At 42.0% G+C, this 24,820-nt stretch overlaps 1 protein-coding gene across 1 annotated transcript in view; it reads right to left on the bottom strand.

Annotated features, from left to right (window-relative positions):
- The window catches only part of pid1 (phosphotyrosine interaction domain containing 1), a 34,280-nt gene that overhangs the window by 3,587 nt on the left and 5,873 nt on the right, over window positions 1-24,820 (bottom strand). The window contains exon 2 of the mRNA XM_080889432.1: window positions 16,914-17,060. Within this exon, the coding sequence (XP_080745558.1) occupies window positions 16,914-17,060 (147 nt within the window). The remainder of the gene's footprint in view (window positions 1-16,913; window positions 17,061-24,820) is intronic.

Here is a 24,820-nt window from a genome sequence, read left to right on the forward strand (position 1 = left end):
CTTCCATTTTGTTTAGTCTGGACCAGTCGAGTCTACCTGCGCTGGTTCACTGCTACATTTTTGACTGCATGGGACTCTTCAGTGTAAGCGTTGAGGATAGACAGGCCAAGCTTAGGGCAATTACCATAAAGCTGGAAAACTGAAAAGCTGGACCTGGACCAAAAAGCTTGGGGGACACGATTATGAAATTAATGTATCATTAATTGAGCCCAAACGATACAGGAGTTTTCGACTGATACCGATATCTGGTGATCAAAAAGGTCAGATATGGATATATATTCAACACAAAACACATTTTAGGTGCCGTTATTTAACTTTTTCGAGTCTGTCCAACTCCACTCAGATCAGCTGGTTTTTTGTGGCAATCCAAACACTGTTGCCAGCAAGGAAGTTGCAGATTGCCCTCTGGTGGACCAAGTATGCAACTTCAACAATTGTAACATGCTTGAAGGGTGTTTCTCCAGTCTCCTCTTTCCTTTTTAAATATACATTTAGTGGATTTTATAAAGGCCAATGCCACGAGACCCTTTTGTTTTGTTTAATTCATGTATAAACAGAAATGTAGTAATTACAACAGGGAGTTGTAGTTGATGTGTTTATAGTAGCCTTAGATCTGTACTGAAAATGCTTGTTCAACATTCAGACTCATTTTGTGACTTTGATTCACTGCCATATGAAACATTCCTGACCAGAAAAATTAAGTTTCAGTGGTTGAACATTATTCTTGATTCATTTCTGAATTCTCAGAATTCAAAAATGTGAAATTTAAAGTATTATTTGCTTTAGTGGTCTAAAAAATGTGTACACATAGATGTAGGAGTACAATAGTACCATTCTTTTAATCTTGTAAAAAGTTTAAAACAGTAAAGCACAGAAAAGGCATCTCAGATTTTTTTAAAGACAGAATTCAACATGACGCTGCAAACCGGACCGACAGTGTTTAGAATATTTTGCCAGTATAAGGTAGAGATGGACCGATCCGATATTACGTATCGGTATCGGTCCGATACTGACCTAAATTACTGGATCGGATATCGGAGAAAAATAAAAAATGTAATCCGATCCATTAAATATCACGAAAGCACCTCACAAAACTTGCAACACGCCGTAACTCACCTCAGAACGTTAGCACGTCGGAGCAGTATGCATCACGTGATAGAGCGGCTGTGGCATGCGGGACCTGTCGGTGGTCTGGATAGCATGTGGAGCTTCGCTAGCAACCCGGCATTTCATCTCCGACAAAGTTATCCCGAGAGAAGTAAAGCAAGTGTGTAAGTCCATCTCTGAATGTTTGTAAAGCATTCCTGCGTTAAGCTTAACAAACGACTGCCTCTTCTTGCTGCTACTTCAATCATGAAACTGCTTAACGATCAGCTGATCGGCTTTTCTGTCGCGAGTCCGTGTCTCTAGTTTGCTTTTGGCCCACTTTGCACCAGAAAGAGGAAACCAGCGGCTGAACAACAGCAGCACGTTTAAGCTCGATAAGCTGTTGTTAGAATTTATTTAATATTACTTTCTACTCGAGGATCTTTTTCTACGTAGCTGACGCTGGTAACTGTGCAGGGGCGGATCTAGCAAAGTTTAGCCAGGGGGGCCGATAGGGCATGAACAGGGAAAAGGGGGCACAAAGACATACTTTTCTTTCTTATTCTCATTTAAAATGTCGAGCTTTTAATAAATAATTATCTGACAGCCAAAGTTTTAATTTGATGCAAAATGAATAGAAGTCCATTACTGTATATAGTGACTATTAAGTCTAATATATATATATATACCCTAGTAAGCTATAGTACTTTTTCCTTTGGGAAGGTACCATCTGTGCAGTCTGCAATTTTGTTGAAGAAAGATGTTGAATCTATTTAATATTTCTTGAAAAATAATTGATTTCTGTGCATTTTTTTTTCACACTGCATGAAATTAAGGTTGATTACGTCGATTAAGCATCATGAGGTGGAGCGTGAGGGGTGGTTCCCTATTTTTTATTTATTTATTTTTGTTGTTGCTGGGAGTTGGAACCCTATTAGTTAGGTTGCTTAATATTTATGCTAAGCACTCTTTAAAATACCAGAATAGGGAGGATGGTGTAGGTTTAAGTTTATTAGATTGATCAGTATTGCTGAACTATGAAATATTTTTTTTTGCATACAGGTATAACAGAATAGCTTTAGTGTAGTTGTTGTTTTAAACTTGAGTATGAACTTATACAAAATGCAGCAAGATATTTAAAAAACAGCTTTGTTGATTAAAAAACACTATATCGGATTCATATCGGTATCGGCAGATATCCAAAGTTATGATATCGGTATCGGTATCGGACATAAAAAAGTGGTATCGTGCCATCTCTAGTATAAGGTGGACCGATGAATAAACTCACATAAAAGTAGGTCAAAGAATCCTCTGGAAAGCTTGTTTAAAAGTAGCATCTGTATTTGTTCCATTTATATAAACAAACTCCAGCCTCCCTCTATGGTGTAGGAGCCCTCATAATATCACGATTCCCTGATTACAGTACAACAAAATGTGGATTCCCAATTTAAAACACGGGAAGAGATCCAGGCAGCGAATGCAGCCTGGATCATGCCTGGTTTTCATTAGTGGTGGGCACTAATGTGAGACATGCAGGCTTCACACTGGATTCATCATTCAGCTGAGCACCACAGGTCTGCAGGAGCAGCCTGGAGGCTGGGTGGTTTTGATAGCCAACCGCCCCAACACCCTCTCGCAGCCAAACGGCGGTTACTCAGTCAGCCAACAGATCCAAAGACTACGCCAAGATACATCAACCATCCACAATGTGCCTTTTGTACGTCAAATAGAAATAAAGAGTCATTATGGTTACTTTTCACTGCGTCTCCCATTTTGATATTGAGTTACTTGTTTAATCTGCCGTTGTTTTTACTGATTGCTTGCTTCCTAGTTAAATGAAGGCTGGCTGCTTTGCCAGGTTGTATTCAAGGCCAAAAAAAAGACAGTTAAATGTTTTCTCTTACATCCACATGTCTGCTCCGCTGGCTCTATTCTGCTACTGTGTTTGAAAATCAGGATATAATCTAGTTGATCTGCCTTGTTCAAAAAGAGCCGCAGCAGCCTGCTATTGAAAGCAAATAAATCCATTCTCGGGATGCTTTCAGAGGGGACCAGCCAGGAGGTCAAGAGGATACAAACATGTTTGATTTTCAAAGCAAAACTTTGCTATTTAATTTTGGCAAGTCCGAGCTGGTCGTGGTAAATTTCTTAACTTTGTAGGAAAGCAGAGACTAATACTAGAGCTATACAGGTTTGTGCATGTGTGTGCAGCGCACACAGAAAGATAAGTGAGGAATGTGTGAAGTGAGGAGGTCAGCAGACTGAGCAAACATTAGTTTATTTCTTTAAAGTCCAAACCAAACATGCAGCTGAAGAGGAAACTGTTAGATTGCTCAAGAAGAAAGATGAGAGACAGCTAGAAATAGAATAAAATATTGCTCAATGAGGCAGTGTTCATGTGAAGAAAAAGAGGAAAATAGACGAGTAAAACTCTGGAAGTGCATGATTTTCTGGTTTGCGGTGCATGAATCACCCATTTCATCTGCACTGGTATTTTTTTCCTGAGACAACACTGAGCCCATTTACACCTGGTTTTAAAAATGTGCTCTCTAGGTGATAAATGTGCATCTACTGTTTGAACTCCAGACAAACTAAATGTGAAACTAAATCTGGAGATTATTATTAGGCTTGGCTGCTGATTAAAGGCAGCACAGATCCAGCTTTTATATTATTAGGTTATATTTTAATATGTGAACAAAGAACTGAGCCATCGTTTCTTCAGTGTCAAAGCTACCCAGCAATACGTGTGAGTGCATCCAGTGGTACACAGGAAACACGAACTGTTAATAATACATTTGGGGAACTTAATTTTCCAAAATGCATATCCGGTATAAAATAACATCCACATTGTTGCTAGGATACTATGAAAGTGACCAATCGAAAGAGGACCAGTTCCTCTTCTGGTTTCTTCCCTATTAAAGTGTAGATTTTAACTTTGAAAGCAGTTATTCTGCAAGTATCAGCAATCACTGCAGGTGAAATGATTTCAGGTCAAGTGTCTTGAGGAGAGAAAATGGAAATAAAAACAGCACAGACATACAGTGGGGCAAAAAAGTATTTAGTCAGCCACCGATTGTGCAAGTTCCCCCACCTAAGATGATGACAGAGGTCAGTAATTTGCACCAGAGGTACACTTCAACTGTGAGAGACAGAATGTGAAAGAAAAATCCATGAATTCACATGGTAGGATTTGTAAAGAATTTATACGTAAATTAGGGTGGAAAATAAGTATTTGGTCACCTCAAACAAGGAAAATCTCTGGCTCTCACAGACCTGTAACGTCTTCTGTAAGAAGCTTTTCTGTCCCCCACTCGTTACCTGTATGAATGGCACCTGTTTGAACTCATCATCTGTATAAAAGACACCTGTCCACAGCCTCAAACAGTCAGACTCCAAACTCCGCCATGGCCAAGACCAAAGAGCTTTCGAAGGACACCAGGAAAAGTATTGTAGACCTGCACCAGACTGGGAAGAGTGAATCTACAATAGGCAAGCAGCTTGGTGTGAAAAAATCAACTGTGGGAGCAATCATCAGAAAATGGAAGACATACAAGACCACTGATAATCTCCCTCGATCTGGGGCTCCATGCAAGATCTCATCCTGTAGGGTCAAAATGATCATGAGAACGGTGAGCAAAGATCCCAGAACCACACGGGGGGACCTGGTGAATGACCTGCAGAGAGCTGGGACCAAAGTAACAAAGGTCACCATCAGTAACACACTACAACGGCAGGGAATCAAATCCCGCAGTGCCAGACGTGTTCCGCTGCTGAAGCCAGTGCATGTCCAGGCCCGTCTGAAGTTTGCCAGAGAGCACATGGATGATACAGCAGAGGATTGGGAGAATGTCATGTGGTCAGATGAAACCAAAGTAGAACTTTTGGTATAAACTCAACTCGTCGTGTTTGGAGGAAGAAGAATACTGAGTTGCATCCCAAGAACACCATACCTACTGTGAAGCATGGGGGTGGAAACATCATGCTATGGGGCTGTTTTTCTGCCAAGGGGACAGGACGACTGATCCGTGTTAAGGACAGAATGAATGGGGCCATGTATCGTGAGATTTTGAGCCAAAACCTCCTTCCATCAGTGAGAACTTTGAAGATGAAACGAGGCTGGGTCTTCCAACATGACAATGATCCAAAACACACCGCCCGGGCAACAAAGGAGTGGCTCCGTAAGAAGCATTTGAAAGTCCTGGAGTGGCCTAGCCAGTCTCCAGACCTCAACCCCATAGAAAATCTGTGGCGGGAGTTGAAAGTCCGTGTTGCTCGGCGACAGCCCCAAAACATCACTGCTCTCGAGAAGATCTGCATGGAGGAATGGGCCAAAATACCAGCTACTGTGTGTGCAAACCTGGTAAAGACCTATAGTAAACGTTTGACCTCTGTTATTGCCAACAAAGGTTATGTTACAAAGTATTGAGTTGTATTTTTGTTATTGACCAAATACTTATTTTCCACCCTGATTTACGAATAAATTCTTTACAAATCCTACCATGTGGATTCATGGATTTTTTTTTTCACATTCTGTCTCTCACAGTTGAAGTGTACCTCTGGTGCAAATTACTGACCTCTGTCATCATTTTAGGTGGGGGAACTTGCACAATCGGTGGCTGACTAAATACTTTTTTGCCCCACTGTATACACTTACTGACACACATACTTTATTGTGTACGCCTTGCTAGTATCAGGTTGGACCAATTTTGCCTTCAGAACTGCGTCAATTCTTCGTGGCGCAGAATTGAAACGTGGGCGGAAACATTCCTCCAAGATTTTGGACCATATTGATATGATACACAATCACACAATTCCTGCAGATTTGTCGGCCACATCCCAAAAGTGCTCTGCTCAGATCTGGTGACTGTGGAGGCCATGTGAGTACAGAAGAAGAAACCTGCTTTAGATGATTTACATGAACTTTGTGGCGGTTTACCCCGCTGGAAGCAAAACATGGGCACACTGTGGTTTAAATGATGCACATTTAGCACTAAGTGGGGCACAAAGTGTGTCAAGATCATTACACCACCATCCTGAAACCCAGAGAACAGTAAGGCACTGGATGTTTTCTGTTTTTCAGATCATTCTCTGTAAACCCCATAGATTGCTGTGTGGGAAAATCCCAGTAGATCAGCAGTTTGCGAAATACTCCGACCAGCCCAGGGCATCAACAACCGTGCTTCTTTCCTCATTCTGATGCTCAGTTTGAGCTTCAATGTCGTCTTGACCGTGCCTACATGTGCATTGAGTTGGTGCCATGTGATTCAATGATTAGACAACAAGCAACTGATCATGTATGTCGCTAAAGTGTATACAGCATCTTATAAGCGATGTGATAGTGTGAGTTCTGTTCATTTTGTGGTAATGATTCACTCAGAGTCCAATGTTTCCAAAAGCCATGGTATTGGGTCAATTTAATTGCTTTTAGGATAAAACCAGGAAGTTGTTGAGAGCTCTGCCTACTATATTTTTTAATAGAAAATAGAAAAACAAAACAACGTGGATATGAGGAATTAAGATTTTTGATAGAGAAGCTGTTGCAGTTCCTTCTTGAATCTATTCCTATTTTTTAGAAATATTGTCAAAGTATTAAACCAAACACCCTGATGTTTGTTTTGCTCTTTAAATTAGTTTTTTCTTTTTTAAATTAAATTGAAAAGGGCAGAAAAAGACGTGACTGATCACATTAAAATTGAAAGCACGCATTCTTTCCCAACATTTGACACCAGCTAAATGACTGACACTTTAAAGCAGCAGTGTTTAGATGGCTCTGCACACAATCTGTCTGGAATCCAGCTGAAGAGGCACGAGAGGTTAGTGGTTGACTTTTTACAGCCATAGTGTGTGTGTGTGTGTGTGTGTGTGTGTGTGTGTGTGTGTGTGTGTGTGATTCAGGTTGGACTCGGTCTCAGCACAGGTTATGAGAACCTTCAAGATCTCCAAGCCAAACGTGGATGCTCGCCACAGGGCTCTGTCAGAGTTTGTGCAGTGAAGGAAGCAAACCATTGAGGCTGTAGCTATCTCCACATCAGGTTCTTGATAAAACTGCTACATCAATCCATAAATCCCAGACAGCAACACGTGTGCTGTGCTCTAATCTGGCAGTCTGGCTACGTCCTGGCAACCTTGTTTCAACTTTCCATGAGTTTCTCCTTCATTCCTCCACTCGTATCTTTTCCCCTCCACTCTGTCCTCTCTCTTTCACCTGTTTCTTCAGCGAACTCCTTCACCCGCTTCCCCTCTACTATTCTGCACTTCTTCAAAGCCTCGCCGTTATTTCTATCCCGCCAGAGTGGAAATGCTGATTGCACGTGAAGCAATATGGAGACAGAAATGAGGATCAGTTACAGGAACAAAGGCCTTGGGGGCTGCAAAGAAAGGATGTAGTAAAGATAAATAAAGCAAATGTGGACAGAAAAAACAGAGAGTGAGGGGAACGGCAAGGTTTAGAAAACAAGCTTATGTGAAACTGAAATTTAAACTATCTGCTGGAATTCTGGTGTAGACAAAAGCATACCTGCTTTGTCAACGAGACACAAAAACAAAGAGAAGCAGTGGGAATGTTTGAGATTGTGACAGAGAGGGGAGGGAGCGTGGTTAAACATTTGCATGTGTGCCGACATGTGGCTGCTATTACCAACTCTGGTTTAACCCATTGTCCTTTTCTATTCTCTCACTCTCCATTTCTCTTACTGTACACTGCGAGAAGCTCAAATGCCTTCTGCCACCTGCAAGACTGCAAGAGCCCCAGTCGTTGCTTTGCACAGTTTCATACCATTTATGTTAGCGCAGAGGGTTCGAGTTCCTGTTGCGGTATTCTCCTGAACCATAGGTGGCGCCACTGAGACAAAATCTTGCACATCAGTGCAAAACCAAAAACAAAGAAATCGCAGATTTTTTTTATTCTTTTCCCCAGAAAGTCTCCCTCTGCAAAATAGCTGAATCTCAGTGCTTCTGTTGTTATCATTCAAGGTGCAACGTGCGAGGTCATAAAAATCTAAATCGAGAGGTGCACAGCAACAACTTGCACCAGCAGATATGATGTCACTTTATAGTCCAGCTTTGTTCGAAGAATGGTGAGGATAATGGCAGCACCGATGGGCTTCATGATCATCTGAGGCAGTTGGAGTGTTCGTTGGCTAGTTTCTGGTAGCACTGCTAGCTTGGCTGCTTCTAGTGTAAAAAAAAAAAACTCGAGGTAGAATCCACATTAGGTCAAAGAGTTAAATTAGACTGACACCACTCAGACGTCTGTAGTTTATGCTTGAAGCTCCTGCCACCAGATGGGTAACTTTGAATGACTCAAACACTGAAAACAGGGGAACAGCTAGCTTTGCTCAAATGCGCACATGGGGGTGTCCAAATTCATAGGCTGCATCCTCCTGAGGACCCGGCCTTTGCGGTCTACATGGGCCGGGTCCTCCACAGGCCGGGTAGGCCAGAAGTGAGCAGCTGTGACATTGGACAGTCTAGCCTTCAGATTTGTCTCACCAGCTGTCTTGGTGGAGTTTAATAAACTCAGCCGTCTGCTCCTTGCTATGTAAAATATAACAGGACACTGGCGTAAATTCTCGATCATCTCACACTTCTGTGTATTCAGCTGTAATCTCACCCAAACCGATTTACTCAACAAATAACACACTGAAAAAAGCCAAACAATAACATTTTTAAGTTATCTAAGTGACTTATATATGATGTTTAACTTGAGTAGCAAAAGACCACGGGGGGTTTGCCGGGAGTTTGCTGTTCTCGTCCCGGCTAGCTATCGAGCTGGTGGGTAACAGACAATGTTGGAGCGCTTTTGCAAATATGTTATATCTTGATAAACCGGGCAGATATTTGAAGTTTACACAGCTACATTCTCGCCTGAAAGTACGTTAAAAGTTTATTTTGCGACCTGGAAAGAGTAAGTAAATGGTAAAAATGGCCTGTATTTGTATAGCGCTTTACTTAGTCCCCATGGACCCCAAAGCGCTTTACACTAAATTCAGTCATTCACCCATTCACACCGACATTCACACACTAGTGATGGCAAGCTACATTGCAGCCACAGCTGCCCTGGGACGCACTGACAGAGGCGAGGCTGCCGGACACTGGCGTCACCGGGCCCTCTGACCACCACCAGTAGGCAACGGGTGAAGTGTCTTGCCCAAGGACACAACGACCGAGACTGTCGGAACTCAAACCAGCAACCTTCCGATTACAAGACGAACTGCCAACTCTTGAGCCATGATCTCCCCGTAAGTAGCTGCTGCCATTGTTGGAAACTGGACATGGCTGGGCCATGCTATGAATTCTGGGATATGGTGGGCCACAAAGGATATACCCGACCCATCCTTCAAATCTGGGGAAAAGGAGCACATTTGTCGGCTGCATTTGGAGGAGTCTACAAATTTGGACAGCCTTCATCACGTTGCTGTGACGTAATCGGACTACAAATGCGGCCTCAGGAGGATGCAGCCTATGAATTTGGACACCCCCATTTAGCTTGTAAGCTAGGTGTTAAACTGACAAAAGAAAAAGAGCTAAAATGGTACAGCAAAAAATTCTAGTAAGAAACATAAGGTCAGTCCTAACCAATACTGCATTTCATTTGCCTTGGAAGTCAGAGCTAGCACGCTGAGCACATTCCAGTAAAGTCAGACTTGTTTTGATCGATAGCAAGTTTGACCCATTCATGAATCTCTAGCAAACTAGCACAATAGCTGTTTTTTTGTTTTTCAGTTGAGCTGATTCGAGATAACAATCGACCAATGTTATCTCAGAATGGTGACGAATGAGATGAGACCCCGTCTTCAGAGTATTTGAATTTATTTAATATCAAAAGTTGGTACTCCTGTATTCATAAAGCATCATCACACAAAAAAATTTGCAGTGGTTATTTGCTGTATCAATACAGTATATTGTTACAATTTTTGCTGTTGTACTACTGCTTATGTCCACTATCGCCAGCCTGGACTGTTACGCAGGAGTTGATGGGGCTTTTCTAGCTGGATGTCTGACTTGAGGGAACATTCCAGTTGAAAAATTCCAACAGGAAACTCGGAAGTTCTGACTTGAAACGGAATACATCATAATAAGCCAATCGCTGTTCTTTCCAGAACTTTATAAAAAAAAACGTCTGAGACTCCTCTGCTTCTAGTGTTGACTTCTTCTCCTCCCATACCAGCGCTGATGTGGAGGTTTTGTCCAAGTGGTGCCACCTATCACTGAGGACAACACTCACGCCCTCAGAGTTCACTGGAGAGATGTCCTCCACAGTCACCAGATATCAGTCCATCAGAGCACCTTTGGGATGTGGTGGAACGGGTGATTCTCATCAATGGAGCGAAATTTCTGAGGACTGGTTGAGGTAGACTTAATAAATCGGAAAATGAGCATAAAAACTGTAGGTGTTACCCTATTGTGTTTACAACACTACAAAGGACTCAGCATCTCTTACTAATTAAAATCATAGAGCACTGCGGAGAACATACATGCAAACACATTAAATCGTGTAGCACGGCACCACAAACTGTTTCTGACATTTCCCATTTTGAATGAATCAGTGGATCCAAGCACAACAATGCAATGAAAGCCACAACTGTGGTAGGGTAAAGAACAAACAGACATGCAAAGACAGAAAAGAGAAGTTTATTAATAACAGCTGAGTGAATGCAAAAAAGGGTAGAAGAAAGCAGGGGACACACAGAGGGGGACTGAAAAAACATCCGCAGCCCAGCAAGTGAGCCGGTGGGAAGAGACGGGAACATCCTGTCTGCGCCTGTCTATCTCAGTGTGAGTCGTTATTCGTGTGTAAGCACACACGCATGTCTGTGTGGATGAAAGGTGTAGAGCTAGTGCCGCTGGAGCCACAGCCGGTTCGGCCTTCACTAGAGAAAGGATCTAAAAGGATGAAAAGAGAAGAGCGGGTAGTATGAGAGAAAGATGAGGGAGGACTCGATAAAGAGATACCTGTCCCTACAGACGTTCCCTTTGGGACCATGGAGGAAGAAAGAGGAAGGAGCTGAGAGGACAAGGAAGCGAGTTTGAGACCAGAACACAGACGCGGTTGTTGAGAGTAGCTGTTTGGTCTTGATGGATCAGCTTTGGGAACAGACTGTGATGTGAAGGCAGGTCAGGAGCACTTCTGGAGCTTGTCATTTCTGCATTTAAGCCACCTTCTCAGAAACCGGTCCAAGGGCAAACAGGTGGTGCAGACTAAACACACAGTCCCCCCACCAACCCAGCTGGTTGTAGTTTGCTCCATCCAAATGTTACAATCTTTTCCAAATGATAAAAGATAGAATATCGGCACGAAAATGTAATTGTTTTTGTTCACGCCACAATCACCGGCTATCTGGAAACATTTCAGATTTGTTTCTGGCGGTGGTGTTTGAATGTTGGCTGCCAAGAGTTAGCAAAATACCTGCTATTATCTATGGATGAAAGAAAACTAGCAGGTAATTTGAAAAAGAACTGCAGAAAAAACAACACTTGTGAAGGGAAAATGTCCCGAACCAACATAAAGTGTAAGTCTAATCTTTACTTGAGAGATGGAATGCCATTGTTCCCGAAAGCATTCCTTCTTTCAAAGGTTCAGGTTTGTCCTTTCATTTGTTTTCATCAGCAGTCATACATTGGTTTGCATTTAAGGGAAATAATATCAGTTACACACTGTTGTCAAATATTCAGTACTGTACTGGCCCAAAATATTTACATCAGATCAGTATGATAAAGATATTTACTGACACCAAAGTCGTACTGTATATCCTTTAGCTTTGCACAACTATGCAACTGTTGACAGTAGAAGGTGTCTCCCTCTGTAAAGCCTCTGTGTCTCCAACAAGACTGGGAATCCACTGCTTGCGAATTCAGCATTCCTGAAGTGGTTGTTAAAATTCCTCTAAATGTATTGAATCAGCACAGTCCAGCTGGCTGTGCTAGTCACGGCACGCGAAGATGGATCAGCTTCTTTTTTTTATCCCGATTCAAAGCGCTGTGTGTTTTTTGCTTGTTTGTGTTGGGAGATGATGTGGTATGTATCAGCCCAAAAAAAAAAAGGAAAAAAAAGAAATTACTCTGACTGGTTCAGTGCCAAGACAGAAGCCCTTTGGTGTAAATGAAAGGAGCTTTTTCATTCACTCTCACTTACGTACAGCCTACTGCAGCACAAGACTCTCGATAGTCCAAAGATGGAGCAAGGTGGAACTTATCTAAACTGTACGCATATACTTCTCACCATTCAACTATGTACAACTACACTGACAATAGTACTCGCAAAAAAGTCATTACCTGACACATGAATAACCCGTTTCCTCCTCAAATAATGAATGATGATGATGAAGCTGTAACACTTGTATTGGATCAGTACTCAGTAGCTGTATGCATTGAAAACCAAGGGTGTAGTATTGTATGCAAATGACAAAAGCTCCCTCCCTGCTTTCATTAAATGACTATCAAGTGGGTGACACAGGGAAACAAATAAAATAAAACATGGCCACAGACAGTATTTGGTCGCGATGCTAGCAGAGGTAACACGCCTGAATAACTTAACTCCTCTGTCCCAATTCTTTACTAACTTCTGCTCACATAAAAATAATCGACAAGCAGAATATTCTTTATTCTGCTTGTCTATATTTCTTTATTTATTTAAAATAAAGAAATATACAGGGTTTATCAAAAAGCACAATCTGATTTCAAAGCGCTTTCACTGGTAACGATCGAAACATATATGGTTACAAAGCGGCAATTCATGAGTTATTTGCCGGTGTGTAGCATAAGAATAGCAGTAATTCCAGACGTGGTAACAAAAGTACAGGGTTAGTTATGACTATAGTTATAACTATGGACATGTGCCATGCGTCATCACAGTTTTAACTTCCTGGATCTGGCTGTCACGTGTGTGACACAGGTAACTGATCCTTTATAGGCTGGGGTTGAAATGGGACAAACTGGCAGGTGTTCCAATGGGTCCTTGTACAAATCACTGTTGTTTTGGGGGGTTTTTCCACACAGTGGACCAGCGTGTCCGTTGTACTCCACGTTTTCACCTCGGAGAGTGAACCAGACTTTAATGCACTGGTTAGCCCAAATACAGACTAGCTTTCTCTCACTGAACAACAATAAAGAACTTAAAAGTAATTAAACTAGTAGCAAAACAGCACTTTCTCTAAATTGAAAGATCTTTGAAACTTGGCAAATACACACACACATTTAGTTAATAGTTGTTTTAGGTAATGTTCATTAAATGGTGATAAAATGTTGGCACCTTCTCATTTCATTGCCAAATTATACCATCTACTGTCACCACTAGCAGTTTATAAAGACATGGACTTGAGTGAATTCAGCTTATTCTCTACAACAGTTCCAGTTTCTCGGTGGTCAGAGTAAAGCTAAATTTTAAACAGAAGCATGAATACTGCTCTCATCAACATCTCTTGTCCTTTCAGTGAGGTCTGAAAACCAATCGCTGAATTTTAAAACGAGGATGAAACAACCCGGGAATGTTTGCACATCAGTGATTCTGATGCTTCGAGCTACGAACACACAAATACACATAAATGCCAGAAACGCTGATACAAATCTGCTGGCACATTCCACAGCGCAGGCAGCTGGAAGCACCAGTCGTCTCAACTGCATGGTAAAAACGATTTAAATGTCATCACTGCATGTTCTGTTCTGGGAGGAGGAGTGACAGCGCATCCAGCGCACAATCTGACATCAGAATATCAAGTATGGAGACAGACAAAAAGGCTCTCTGCCTAACAGATTAGATAAAGGCATGGTAGGACCAGCCTGCATTGCACGGGCTGCTGACGTGAATGACGTCAGTGACAGAGGGGAATTATGACTAGCAGAAGTAGCTGATAACATAGCATAGTGATGTCAATACAGAGCAATGTTACGGTGTTACAGCGAGCCTGAATGCCCCGTGCCTTTTGGTGCACTACAGAAGCAAATCCAAAACATCTCATTTCTGCACTTTTCCCCCAACAAATGAAATATAATATGGTAAGTTGCAAACCTTAGATATATTGTTAGCAGGATTTTGTTGCCTTTGGACAGACAGGCTAACATAAGCTGAATGAATTTGCTCGTTGATATAGTGTTCAATTTCCCAGAGGTTCCCAGATTCATTTTTTTCCTGCTCTGCTCTTCTTGTCTTCAGGACAAATATAATTTAAAGCAGTGAATGATGGGTAATTAGCCTTCATTTGACATTCACGTTAACACTTATACAGACTGCACACTGTCTGTCTCACTGCTGGGCTGTTAAATACGTAAGGTGGGTCTGAATTGGAGACTTGTGCGCTCGTGCCTCATAGCCACATCCAAAATCCCACTTTTTCTAAAAGCCAGTTTGACTCCTCGGGGTCCCGGCCAGGCAACTCTCAAAAGCTACTTTCTACTCTTAGGTGAAGAGAACAAATTAAGTTCAAACACAACAAAATTATATTGTTTTTTTAAGCGGACTCCAGAGTAATTTCACAATTGCCATGAAGTGTGGTGATGAAGCTGGCATGGCTGCAAAGTACATTGCACACGTTGTCAGTGGATGTGAAGTGGAGCGCTTTGACAGCGGCGGGGAAAGCGGGGCAATGAGAGGTGGCCTTTCATGCTCGCTAGCTGCTAGCTTTGGCAGAGGAACAGCAGTCCTCAGCCAGCCTTCCTGCCTGTCTGTCTGTAAATTGGGTGCACGGCCGGAGAATGTGAGAGGAGAGAGTGAGGGTGAAATAAGACGTTCACGGAAGGCAACGTAAAACACTCCGTGGGGATAATAAATGCTATAATATTCTGCAGGAAGGATGGCAAGGAATCCAAAAAGCAGAGGTGGGCTGACAGATATGCAGACAGGCAGGTAGTGACTCAGACAGGAAGTTACGGAAGCCAACAGATGCAGGCAGCGAGGCAGACTCACATCTGAAGAAGTCTCAGACAGACAGATGAAGGAAATTATTTATGTGTGTATGTACTGGTAATTACAAACAATAAGTGAGTGGAAATTAACTGTAACACGCGAAACACCAGTATCCTGATGACTCAGTAACTTGTGACACTGCATTTGTCACAACAACCCTCTGCATGTCTTCTTCACTACATCCGTGAATCTTCTCTGAGGTCTTCCTCTTTTCCTCCTGCCTTTATCCAACATATCCACTGTCCTTCCTCTGCACATGTCCCAGCAATCTCAGCCTTGCTTCTCTAACTTTGTGTCCAAAACTGTCCAACCTGATCTGTCCCTCTGATGTACTCATTTGTAATTCCATCCATAGCGTTTACTCCCAATGAAAATCTGCGTCTTCAATTCTGCCATCTCCAGCTCTGCCTCCGGCCTTTTGTAAAGCACCACCACTGTCACAAAGAGGGTGCCACCCTCAAAACTTCCTTATGACTGATTTGGTTTCTAGCAATTTGCCATGTTCACCTGTAGTTTGCACTGAAGTTGCCAATTTGTTTGCAAACAATTGCTAACTAGCCACCAAGCAGTAACTTGAAACTTGAAAAGTTGAATGCAATCTAGACCAACATGTTCAAAAGGAGTTTGCAGACACAACAGCATGTTTTTAATTCAAAATGCAGCTAACTGCAGCAAGCTGTAGGCAAACAAAGTAACTGTAAGAAGGGTTTTGGTCCAGCCCCTTCTTTGCTGCCAATTTCACCAAGCAACAGCTAGCAACCGCTTGGCAACCAGCTCGATAATATTTTTACCAAGCAACCGGTGGTTACCAGAGAGCCCCAGTCATGCATGACTGGATACTGGATAAAAGTTATGTAAATTCCACAGCATTAGGTTTGATTTTATTAACTTCCTAGCATATGATGTTGAGTCACATAAGAGGCCTTCTCCCACCTGTACCTCAATATGAGCCAGTGGAAACGCTGCTGGGTAACTTGTGTCTCTTCTAGCTAGACCAAACTGCTCTGCTCTGCCAGCAAAGGTCCTCTTACTGACTTTCACTTCAACTTCTGGAGCTTTTGGGAAGTGCCAAAGAGGACTCAGCACTTTTGGCCCTCGTAGCTGCTTTTGAGATGTTTTTCTCCCCACAGACGTATATGCATTTAGTACGAGTGCATCTGCATGAGTCTGCGTGTGTTCATGTTCGCTGTTCTGTACGCTGATCCAACAAATACAAATATCAACAAGAGTTGGGACTGTGTGTTCCACGTCGGTTGTTTTTGGCAGGAATGTTCTTTAATGTCAGCTGCCAGATACGAAAGGTTTGTTTTAGTTTAGCGAAGTTAGAAAAACCTCCGTTTCCAACATGCTTGTTAATGACACAGCATTAGAGACCAAAAACAACATCAGACATGCAAAATAAAACCCTAATGCCCCACCACCACCACTTGAAGTTGCCTTCCGCGATGATTTCAGTTTATTTGTTAGGCTTACAGTGCTGTGGCACAAGGGAGGCAAATACACAAAGACACAGTTAGTGGGTTAGAAGTGTTGTGTGTAATAACAGAGCCTGGCTGCTATTTTAATCTGTAGCCCTGTTTGCTTTCTGTTTTCAGGACAGAGAAAAGAGAATATGGGCTGTGAGTTGGATCACAGTTAGAAACCCTACATCTAACACTTAGTAGAGCCGGGAGGGGGGGGACACATTCATGCCAGGACGCACGTATGTGTGTGCCCACACAGACATTCAATATTTCTCAAGTATGTGGCTCAGACAGGAAAGTTAAAACTTTAAAAACTCTGTGCTGGGAAATCCACGGTGCAAGTTAATTAAACTTGTGACCAAAAAGAAAAGGAAAAACATTTGGATTAAGGCTCTAATAATGCTATTACAGATTTAGTGTTCAGGACTGGATTTGAGGATTATTAGGTTCATGTGACCCCCTACCTTGTATCCAGCGTGGGTCCTGCTCTTTGCATGCGGTGTGGTAGAGCAGAGCTCAATGGCCTCGGGCTCGTGGAAGATCACCGTGGGCAGCGGCTCCTTTCTCAGCGTCAGCACATTCAGCTTGGTCTTCAGCATGGTCTGAAAGTGCTGATGGAGAAAGAAAGATATATACACAGTGTGCTTTAGGCAAATATGCAATCTGTACCAAACAGCAAAAAGCTAATTATGGCTGTGGTTCAGCATTAAGTTTCCTTGTCAACACTGCTGTATGAAGAAAAAACAACCCCCAGAAACTTCAGCATTTTGTGTGCAGACGTGTACCTCATGTCCTGCAAAGGAAAGTATGGAACAGGCTCAAGGGGTCAAAGGACTTTCAAGGCTTTTATATTTACACAGGAGCCCACTCCAACTGATAGAAAACACATCTCGGTGGTGAAAAGGGAAGATGAAGGCTCGAAGTGAGATGGCTGTGAGAGATTTAGTCTGCTCCGAGAGGAATGTGAGGAGCAGACGAAGGAAGCCCTGCCCTCTCTGTCCCCGTCAAAACAAGAGGGGCTGCCTGCTCTCATACTACAGTGCACGGCAAGTGTTTCCTGAAGCCGTGCAGAACCACACGGCCCGTCTGGCCATGTGCAGCGTGCCTGTTAGAATTTCTGGTATTTTTAGACACCATCAAAACAAAATTGAGCAGCTAATTAAATCACGATTTTCTGAACTAAGGGGAAAACAGCACACCTGCTGGGCAACGGTGTCTGCAGCCTGACCTCAATTATTTTTCTGGCTCCATCAATCGGTGAATTAAGGCCTGAAAATGACATTTCTTGCCAAATCCATATTAGCAGGCTTCATATAAATCAATCTTGTCAGGGACTAACAAGGTAGCTTTTTGCGATAAACAGTTATACACAACTTAAACGAAACTGCTAGCTACAAACTGCTAGCATGTTCATCCACTGCATTGAAACATTTTACCTTCACGATCTGTAAAGAAAACAGCTAAAGCATTGGTAAAATGAGTAAAACCTCTTTAATCTTTAATGCTTATTTTGTAAAATCTCATTGAATTGGGAGAATTAGTGGAAAAGTTCACTTTTTCGAGACATGACTTTGCTGTTACCTCTGTTGTTGGAGGATGATTTCGAAAATTGCATTAAGTGTTTTCCTGCGTAGCGGTGTTAAGGTTGTGATATCCCTGCTAAGGACTGCTAACTACACGCGAGAAGGGCTCATTAGCTAATTAGCTAATTAGGGGTAATTAGCTCAGATTGGCTAGTTAGTTTGTTTCATAATTAAAATTTACCTCTGTTCTAAGTTTGCATAACCTGCCATCGACCGCCTGGGTTGCTGTAGAGAAGGATCAATTGGTGCACTGCCATACTCTACGCTTTGGTAACAGTTTTAACAAACTAAGTGGCTCTGCAGTGGATCCTATTAGAAAAACTATCCATTACTTTGCAAAAACTATGTATAGAAGATTGACTGTGATTCCAGAGACAGATCCTGCATTTCCTACACTAGAAATCCCAACCACCATGGCAGCAGCTGATGAAAATCATAATCAACAGGTCGGACACTGGAATTCAGTATGTGGGGACCCTGAATGTCTGCACTTGATTTACAGCAATACGTCCATGAATAAAACATTTCTCAGAATCGTGACTGTTTCGTCACAGTCGAGCGGTACTTCAGAATTTCATTTAATCTCAAATCTTCTAGGTTACACAATACAATCGATGCTATTGTGAGCGCACCACCAAAAACAAACTGGAGTTTCTTGTTAAGTACAGATCACTTTAACAAATGCTCTCCAATACTTTGTCTTGCATTCAGTGGCGCTGAAAGCTGTTTTCCACGTTGGACTGCATGAAAGCCATTTTCTCCTGCAACAGATGGTCAACATTTTCAAGCGATGAAAACAGCCGATGCTGCCAATACGATCTATCATCAATCTTCACTGTTGCCTTTATAAGGCCAAGCAGAACATCCTGAATCAACGTTTGAATTTAAACACTGCTTCGCTATCTGATTGTTAGTGTTTATGGTTATATTAACACTTTCCCGCCTGAGTGGGTCTTCTGCTGCCATCGTTTTAAGGGTTTTAAAATATATCTGTCTGTGACTTGTTATAGCATTCTGTTATGAAACGCCTAATCCTGTGCTGACGCCCTACAGTGTAACCCCCAACCTCTAACTCACCGTAGTGGACCTTCATGCTGAGAAAAGGAATAATAAAGAGAAGGAAGCGGCAGGCGGGACGGGGGTAAGGAGAAAGATATGGCGTGGAGATGAAGGAGAAGAAGAATGGTGGAGTTGTGAAAGTAAAGCCACATGTGTGTAAACGCTCGCTGACCTCCGCGTCAGCACTTTACTGCTTCCTGACGGTGACTTGCATTCCTGTGGTTGGCCTCCGTACGGAGTGAGATGAGGGGGTGCCATGACTCCTGCACCCCCCACCAAGTGCACAAGGCTTAAGCAGGTATATAAAAGAAGCGAAAAAAACAAAAAAACTTTGCTTTATACATGTACGTACATGTTTTATACTTATCAGTTCACAGCGAGGTGCTTCGTACTACTGGAGGAAATGGGAAAGCTTTTTTTCCTCCATTACTTTTCCACATGCGGCGGGCTGCTTGTGGAGCAATGCTGGAATTCTATTCACAATATTTTCACAGTATCTTAATGTTTTTGTTATTTCTCAAGTCCCAACTGTCTCCTCATCAAGTTATTGATTCTATTTCTGACTTTAACTTGGAGCCACAAAAGTGTTCGGCCTCCAGCGCCAGACAGTGTGGGCACAGTCAGTTGTGAGTTGGGATAAGGCGAGGATCCTGTAAACACTTGAGCAATCACCAAAGTGCCTGACCTCCATACTTAGTGTTTAAATGTTTGGCTTCAGCAAAAGCCTCCACATGCTGAATATCGATCTGGTTTTTTTCCACCCTAAATGAATTTTAGCAGGCTCCTAATATACTAGCGATGCTCTGCCATCGGGATAGTTCTAATTTAAGCATTTAGTGATAATCAATATATTGCTGCAAGTCGCCAAAGACCCCAAAAGAATAGTTACGATACCCTGTGCCATCATTCAAGACACTTGGATAAATGTCCAGCTTGAGTCTGCCTTGTTTCTAACATTCACTCCAAAGGTTTGTTCTGGAGTATACAGGAGCCATAACTTCTAAAACTTCAAAAATACTAGTTAATGCAACTACACAGCAACTTTACCGCTTCTTATTTCGTCGTTTCGGGAGAAGAAACACATTTGTACTTGTCATTGTGCTACGATGTGCCATATGATGAAGATGGCGTGACAGCCCGGTATGAAACTGCATCCCCGGAGCACCAGATTTAAAGCATTAATGTTAAATGAAAGCATGCACATAAATTTATAAAGGATTTGGAAGAAATCCCTAAAGCACAAGATTTATCATATGATGGATAACTTCAGGTTTTCAGTTGGCATTTCTAGTTCATGACTTATTAAATGCTCGTTCTAATCGTTAATCTTGTGAAATGATTTGGTCTTTTGCACGCAAGTTGTGATATTTGCCTTCATGGCTGGAAATGTTCACATTTAGCGTTATTACTTTAATGCTAAAAGCAACAATAAGTAGTTGATGGCGAGCAATGCATCCGCTCATTTACACTCACAAAAAGAGAGTGTTAGTTTTTATACTATCAGAGTGCAATATACTCACCAGCCACTTTGTTAGATACACCTGTTCAACTAATATCTCATTTCCATGTGGCAGCAACTCAATGTATTTAGGCCTGTAGACATAATCAAGATGACCTGCTCAAGTTCAAAATGAGCATCAGAATGGGAAAGAAAGGTGATTTAAGTGACTTGAACGCGGCGTGGTTGTTGGTACCAAACAGGCTGATGATCTACTGAGATTTCCCCACACAAGCATCTTTAGGGTTGACGGAGAATAGTCCAGAAAAGCGAAAACAACCAAAGAGCAGCAGTTCTCTGGATGAAAATGCCTCGTTGATGCCAAAGGTCAGAGCAGAATGGCCAGACCTGCAATTAGTAACTCTAATAACAACTCACTACGGTAAAGATGTGCAGAAAAGTATCCCTGAACACATAGCACATCCAACTTTGACGCAGATGAGCTATAGCAGCAGAGGACCATACTGGGCGCCACTGCTGTCGGGTAAGAACAGGAAACTGACGCGACAATCTTGGTGAGTCAGTGTGAACTGCCAACAATTAACATAGGCTCACCTATGAGAACTGAGAAGATTGGAAAAATGTTGTCTAGTCTGATGAGTCTCGATTTATGCTGTGACATTCGGATGGTAGGGTCAGAATTTGGCATAAACATAATGAAAGCATGGGTGAATCCTGCCCTGTGTGGGGGATATTTTCTTGGCACACTGTGGGCCCTTAGTGCCACTGAGCACTATTTCACACTGTACTCAGATGGCCTACACATTCACCAGGTCTCCATCTAATTGAGCACCTTTGGGATGTGTGAACAGGAGATTCACATCATGGATGTGTCGCCAACAAAACTGCACAACTGTGTGATGCTCTCATGTCAATATGACCAAAATCTCTAAGGAATGTCTCCAGCACCTTCTTGAATCAATGGCACTGAAGGCAGTTCTGAAGGTAAAAGTGGATCCTACCTGGTACTAGAGTTGACTGGCTCTGAGGATCTTGCCCTGCTTTCTTTCAGTGATCTAATCAGATTGTGGAATAGTCAAATGGTTGACACAACAGAATCCGTCCCATCAAATTATGTTACATGTGACTTTCTAAAAAACACCAATTTAACATTCCTACAGTTCACCTAGAAATTGTTCTGAAGGCAAAAGTAGGTCCAACCTAGTACTAGCAAGGTGTACCTAATGAAGTGTCTTGTGAGAATGTATTCATGGTCATTTAGAGACTGTTTACATGATTATTATTATGTCAGTTTGTGAGTTTTTGTAGTATTTTTCCCTATTACAAAATCACGCTGTTCTGCTGTGGACCTCTCCTGTGAATAGTTTTGAATGACACTAAAATTAATCTTGAATATTAAGATCTGGATCTTAGTCAAACTGACCCAGTGCAGCCAAGAAATTCTGAATGACTGCTCTCCAACAACGACTCTGATTACTGCTGGAAATCACAAGTGCTATCTAGACAAGTGCTAATTTCTTAAAGAGTCTCTAATACTAAATGATTTGGAATTGTGCATTTAAAATATGCAAATGTAAGACATCACTTGAACAATCACAACCACAAGACATTAAGTCACAGGGAGTTTTGGGGAGTGCAGTTTGCCTCCTACAGTGATGAGTTTAACAGATCACAGATGGTAAGTTCAACTTTTGGCCCTCTGAGGGAGCATTCTTAGAGAAAAGAGGCTCTCAGGTCAATATCATGGTGAGTCACTGCATAACAGGGTGAAAACAGGCACTCGGGCACACCCACTGAGACGCATAAAGTCAGGGTTACGGGGATGGGATTATGACAAAAGTTTACGAAACAGCTGGAAATAATGTTAAGCCCTGCAGACAGATGTCCTTGTCCAAAAAGCACTGATAAAAATCCACCTAACCCCCCAGATACACAAATGGCTACTGGCTCATCCCAAGAAATCAACCGAGACTGGTTAGTTATGTTAAGTATGGTTAGAAGTCTTGTAACACAAGACCTCAAGATAATACGAGTCAACAACATCAGTCTGTGTCATACGCATCGGCATCCACAAACACAGACACACATGTGGAGAGCCTGAAGAAAAAAAGGAGCGCAGACAGCAGTGCGCCAGCTGCTCAACATGTGTGTGGCGCTGATAAAGAACAAGAGAGGAGGCCATCATTGTTTGTTAAACTGTTCTGTTGCAGAACTTTTATTTTTTTAAAGCGAATACACAGCTCCGCATGTGATCATTAAGCCTGACACGATCCAGAATTAGAAACACTTCTGGCCATGAACCAATTAGGAAAGCACCATCAAACTGTAGGAAACTGGAAAGATAAGCAAGGGTCGCACTGATGTCTGGTCCTCGTATACTAGGTGACAAAGCTTGATGTACAAATAGATAGTATTTAGTATAACCTAAAAATGAATTACAAGTATGTTAGCAGCAACAAAAGCACATGCTCTTATTCGCCACAAAATCTTTGAAAATCCCATTTATGATGTTTATTTATTTCTTAACTTTGATCATTTACATCTACGATTGCTTGCTGTCACATCATTTTTTAATTATTTTTTTTACCCGTAACCTATGACCGGTGCACAGTAAGAAACACTGGCAGGAACATGTATTTTGTCTGCCAGTTATTGTTGCCAAAGTCGACCTTAATTTGTTCCTAACCATAAGAGTTTTTTTCAAATTGTAGCTGTATTTTTAAGATGTTGTACTTGTAAACAGACAAAAACATCACTGTGGCTTTTTAAGGAGGCTAAAGTTAAGTTTGTGGCCTCTGTATTTATAGGGAGAACCTGTATTAACTGTGCATCTGTCCTACAGTCCTAATGTAACTAACCAAGGTAACTATTAATAATCCAAACATTCAAAATTATAGCACTCAACTTATGAAATTTAAAAAATCATGATAAAGGAAAGGCATGCTAGGTAATGCTAGCTAGCCATTTAGCATTAACAGCAAAGCTGTTAGCTATGCTTCTTACTGGTCTGGTTAATGATGAAATATAAAAAATAAAATATAATGCATTAATATTTATTAAATCATCCAATATGAATGAAATCCATATGTATCCAGTGTGTAAGAACTAAAACCTTCACCTTGAACAGATGTTAAGGACCTTTTCTTGGGCGATCGTGGCTCAAGAGTTGGGAGTTCGCCTTATAATCGGAAGGTTGCCGGTTCGAGCCCCGGCTTGGACAGTCTCGGTCGTTGTGTCCTTGGGCGAGACACTTCACCCATTGCCTACTGGTGGTGGTCAGAGGGCCCGGTGGCGCCAGTGTCCGGCAGCCTCGCCTCTGTCAGTGCGCCCCAGGGTGGCTGTGGCTACAATGTAGCTTGCCATCACCAGTGTGTGAATGTGTGCGTGGATGACTGGATATGTAAAGCGCTATATAAATACAGACCATTTTCTGACAACATTTACTGTGTCATATCCTCAGTTTCACCTCAACGAGTGATCTGAAGCTGGAACTGGGACATTTAAACCATGTATTCAGACTGAATACACTCACCGGTAACAGTCCTCTTGCTAACATTCACTTTTAATCATTAACCAACATTCATATTTGAGAAAAAAAGAACTACAACGCTTACGTGTGTGTTCCGTGCTGCTAGCATAACATACGTGGAGCAATGACAGATGAACTACGAGCTAGATTTCTCGTGTTTCCACCTTTACAAGCCAAAGACTTGTTGCATTTGTGGCAATGAGCACTGTCAGCACTGACTCTAACAAAGTAGAACCACACTTCGGAGCATTTAATTCTCGACACCATCTTCACAAAGCCCAGCGAGAACTTTATTTTGGATAAGGAATATCAAAAAATCATGAAATCTGGTCAGATAAAATGTGAGAAATTGACCTTTAAGTACCAATAATAAATCGTATTTCTTAATCCTACCAATTTTACTGGGTTTCAGTACCTAGTCCTACTCTACGTATATCGACCGGGAGCCAGGTGAGGCAAAAACAGCGTGTTCTCAAGACTAACAGGTGCTTTTCCTGATGACAGAATCATTTATGACACAAAGTTTGAAAGAAAACATCCAAATAGAGATTCAAAACACCTTTACAACTTTTCCAGCAGGAACTATCCTCTATGCTATCCCTGATTTGGCTCTTGGCACTTTCTTGTCTCTCTCTTTCATTCTTTCTTTTCATCACGAAAGACATAGAAAGACCTTCACCTACACAGTAACAGTAACACAGTAACTTCGACTACCACAGTAACATGAAACCCCCCAAAAAC

This window comes from Rhamphochromis sp. 'chilingali', assembly GCF_963969265.1.
Source record: "Rhamphochromis sp. 'chilingali' genome assembly, chromosome: 8".
In the NCBI taxonomy this organism is placed as follows: Eukaryota; Metazoa; Chordata; class Actinopteri; order Cichliformes; family Cichlidae; genus Rhamphochromis; species Rhamphochromis sp. 'chilingali'.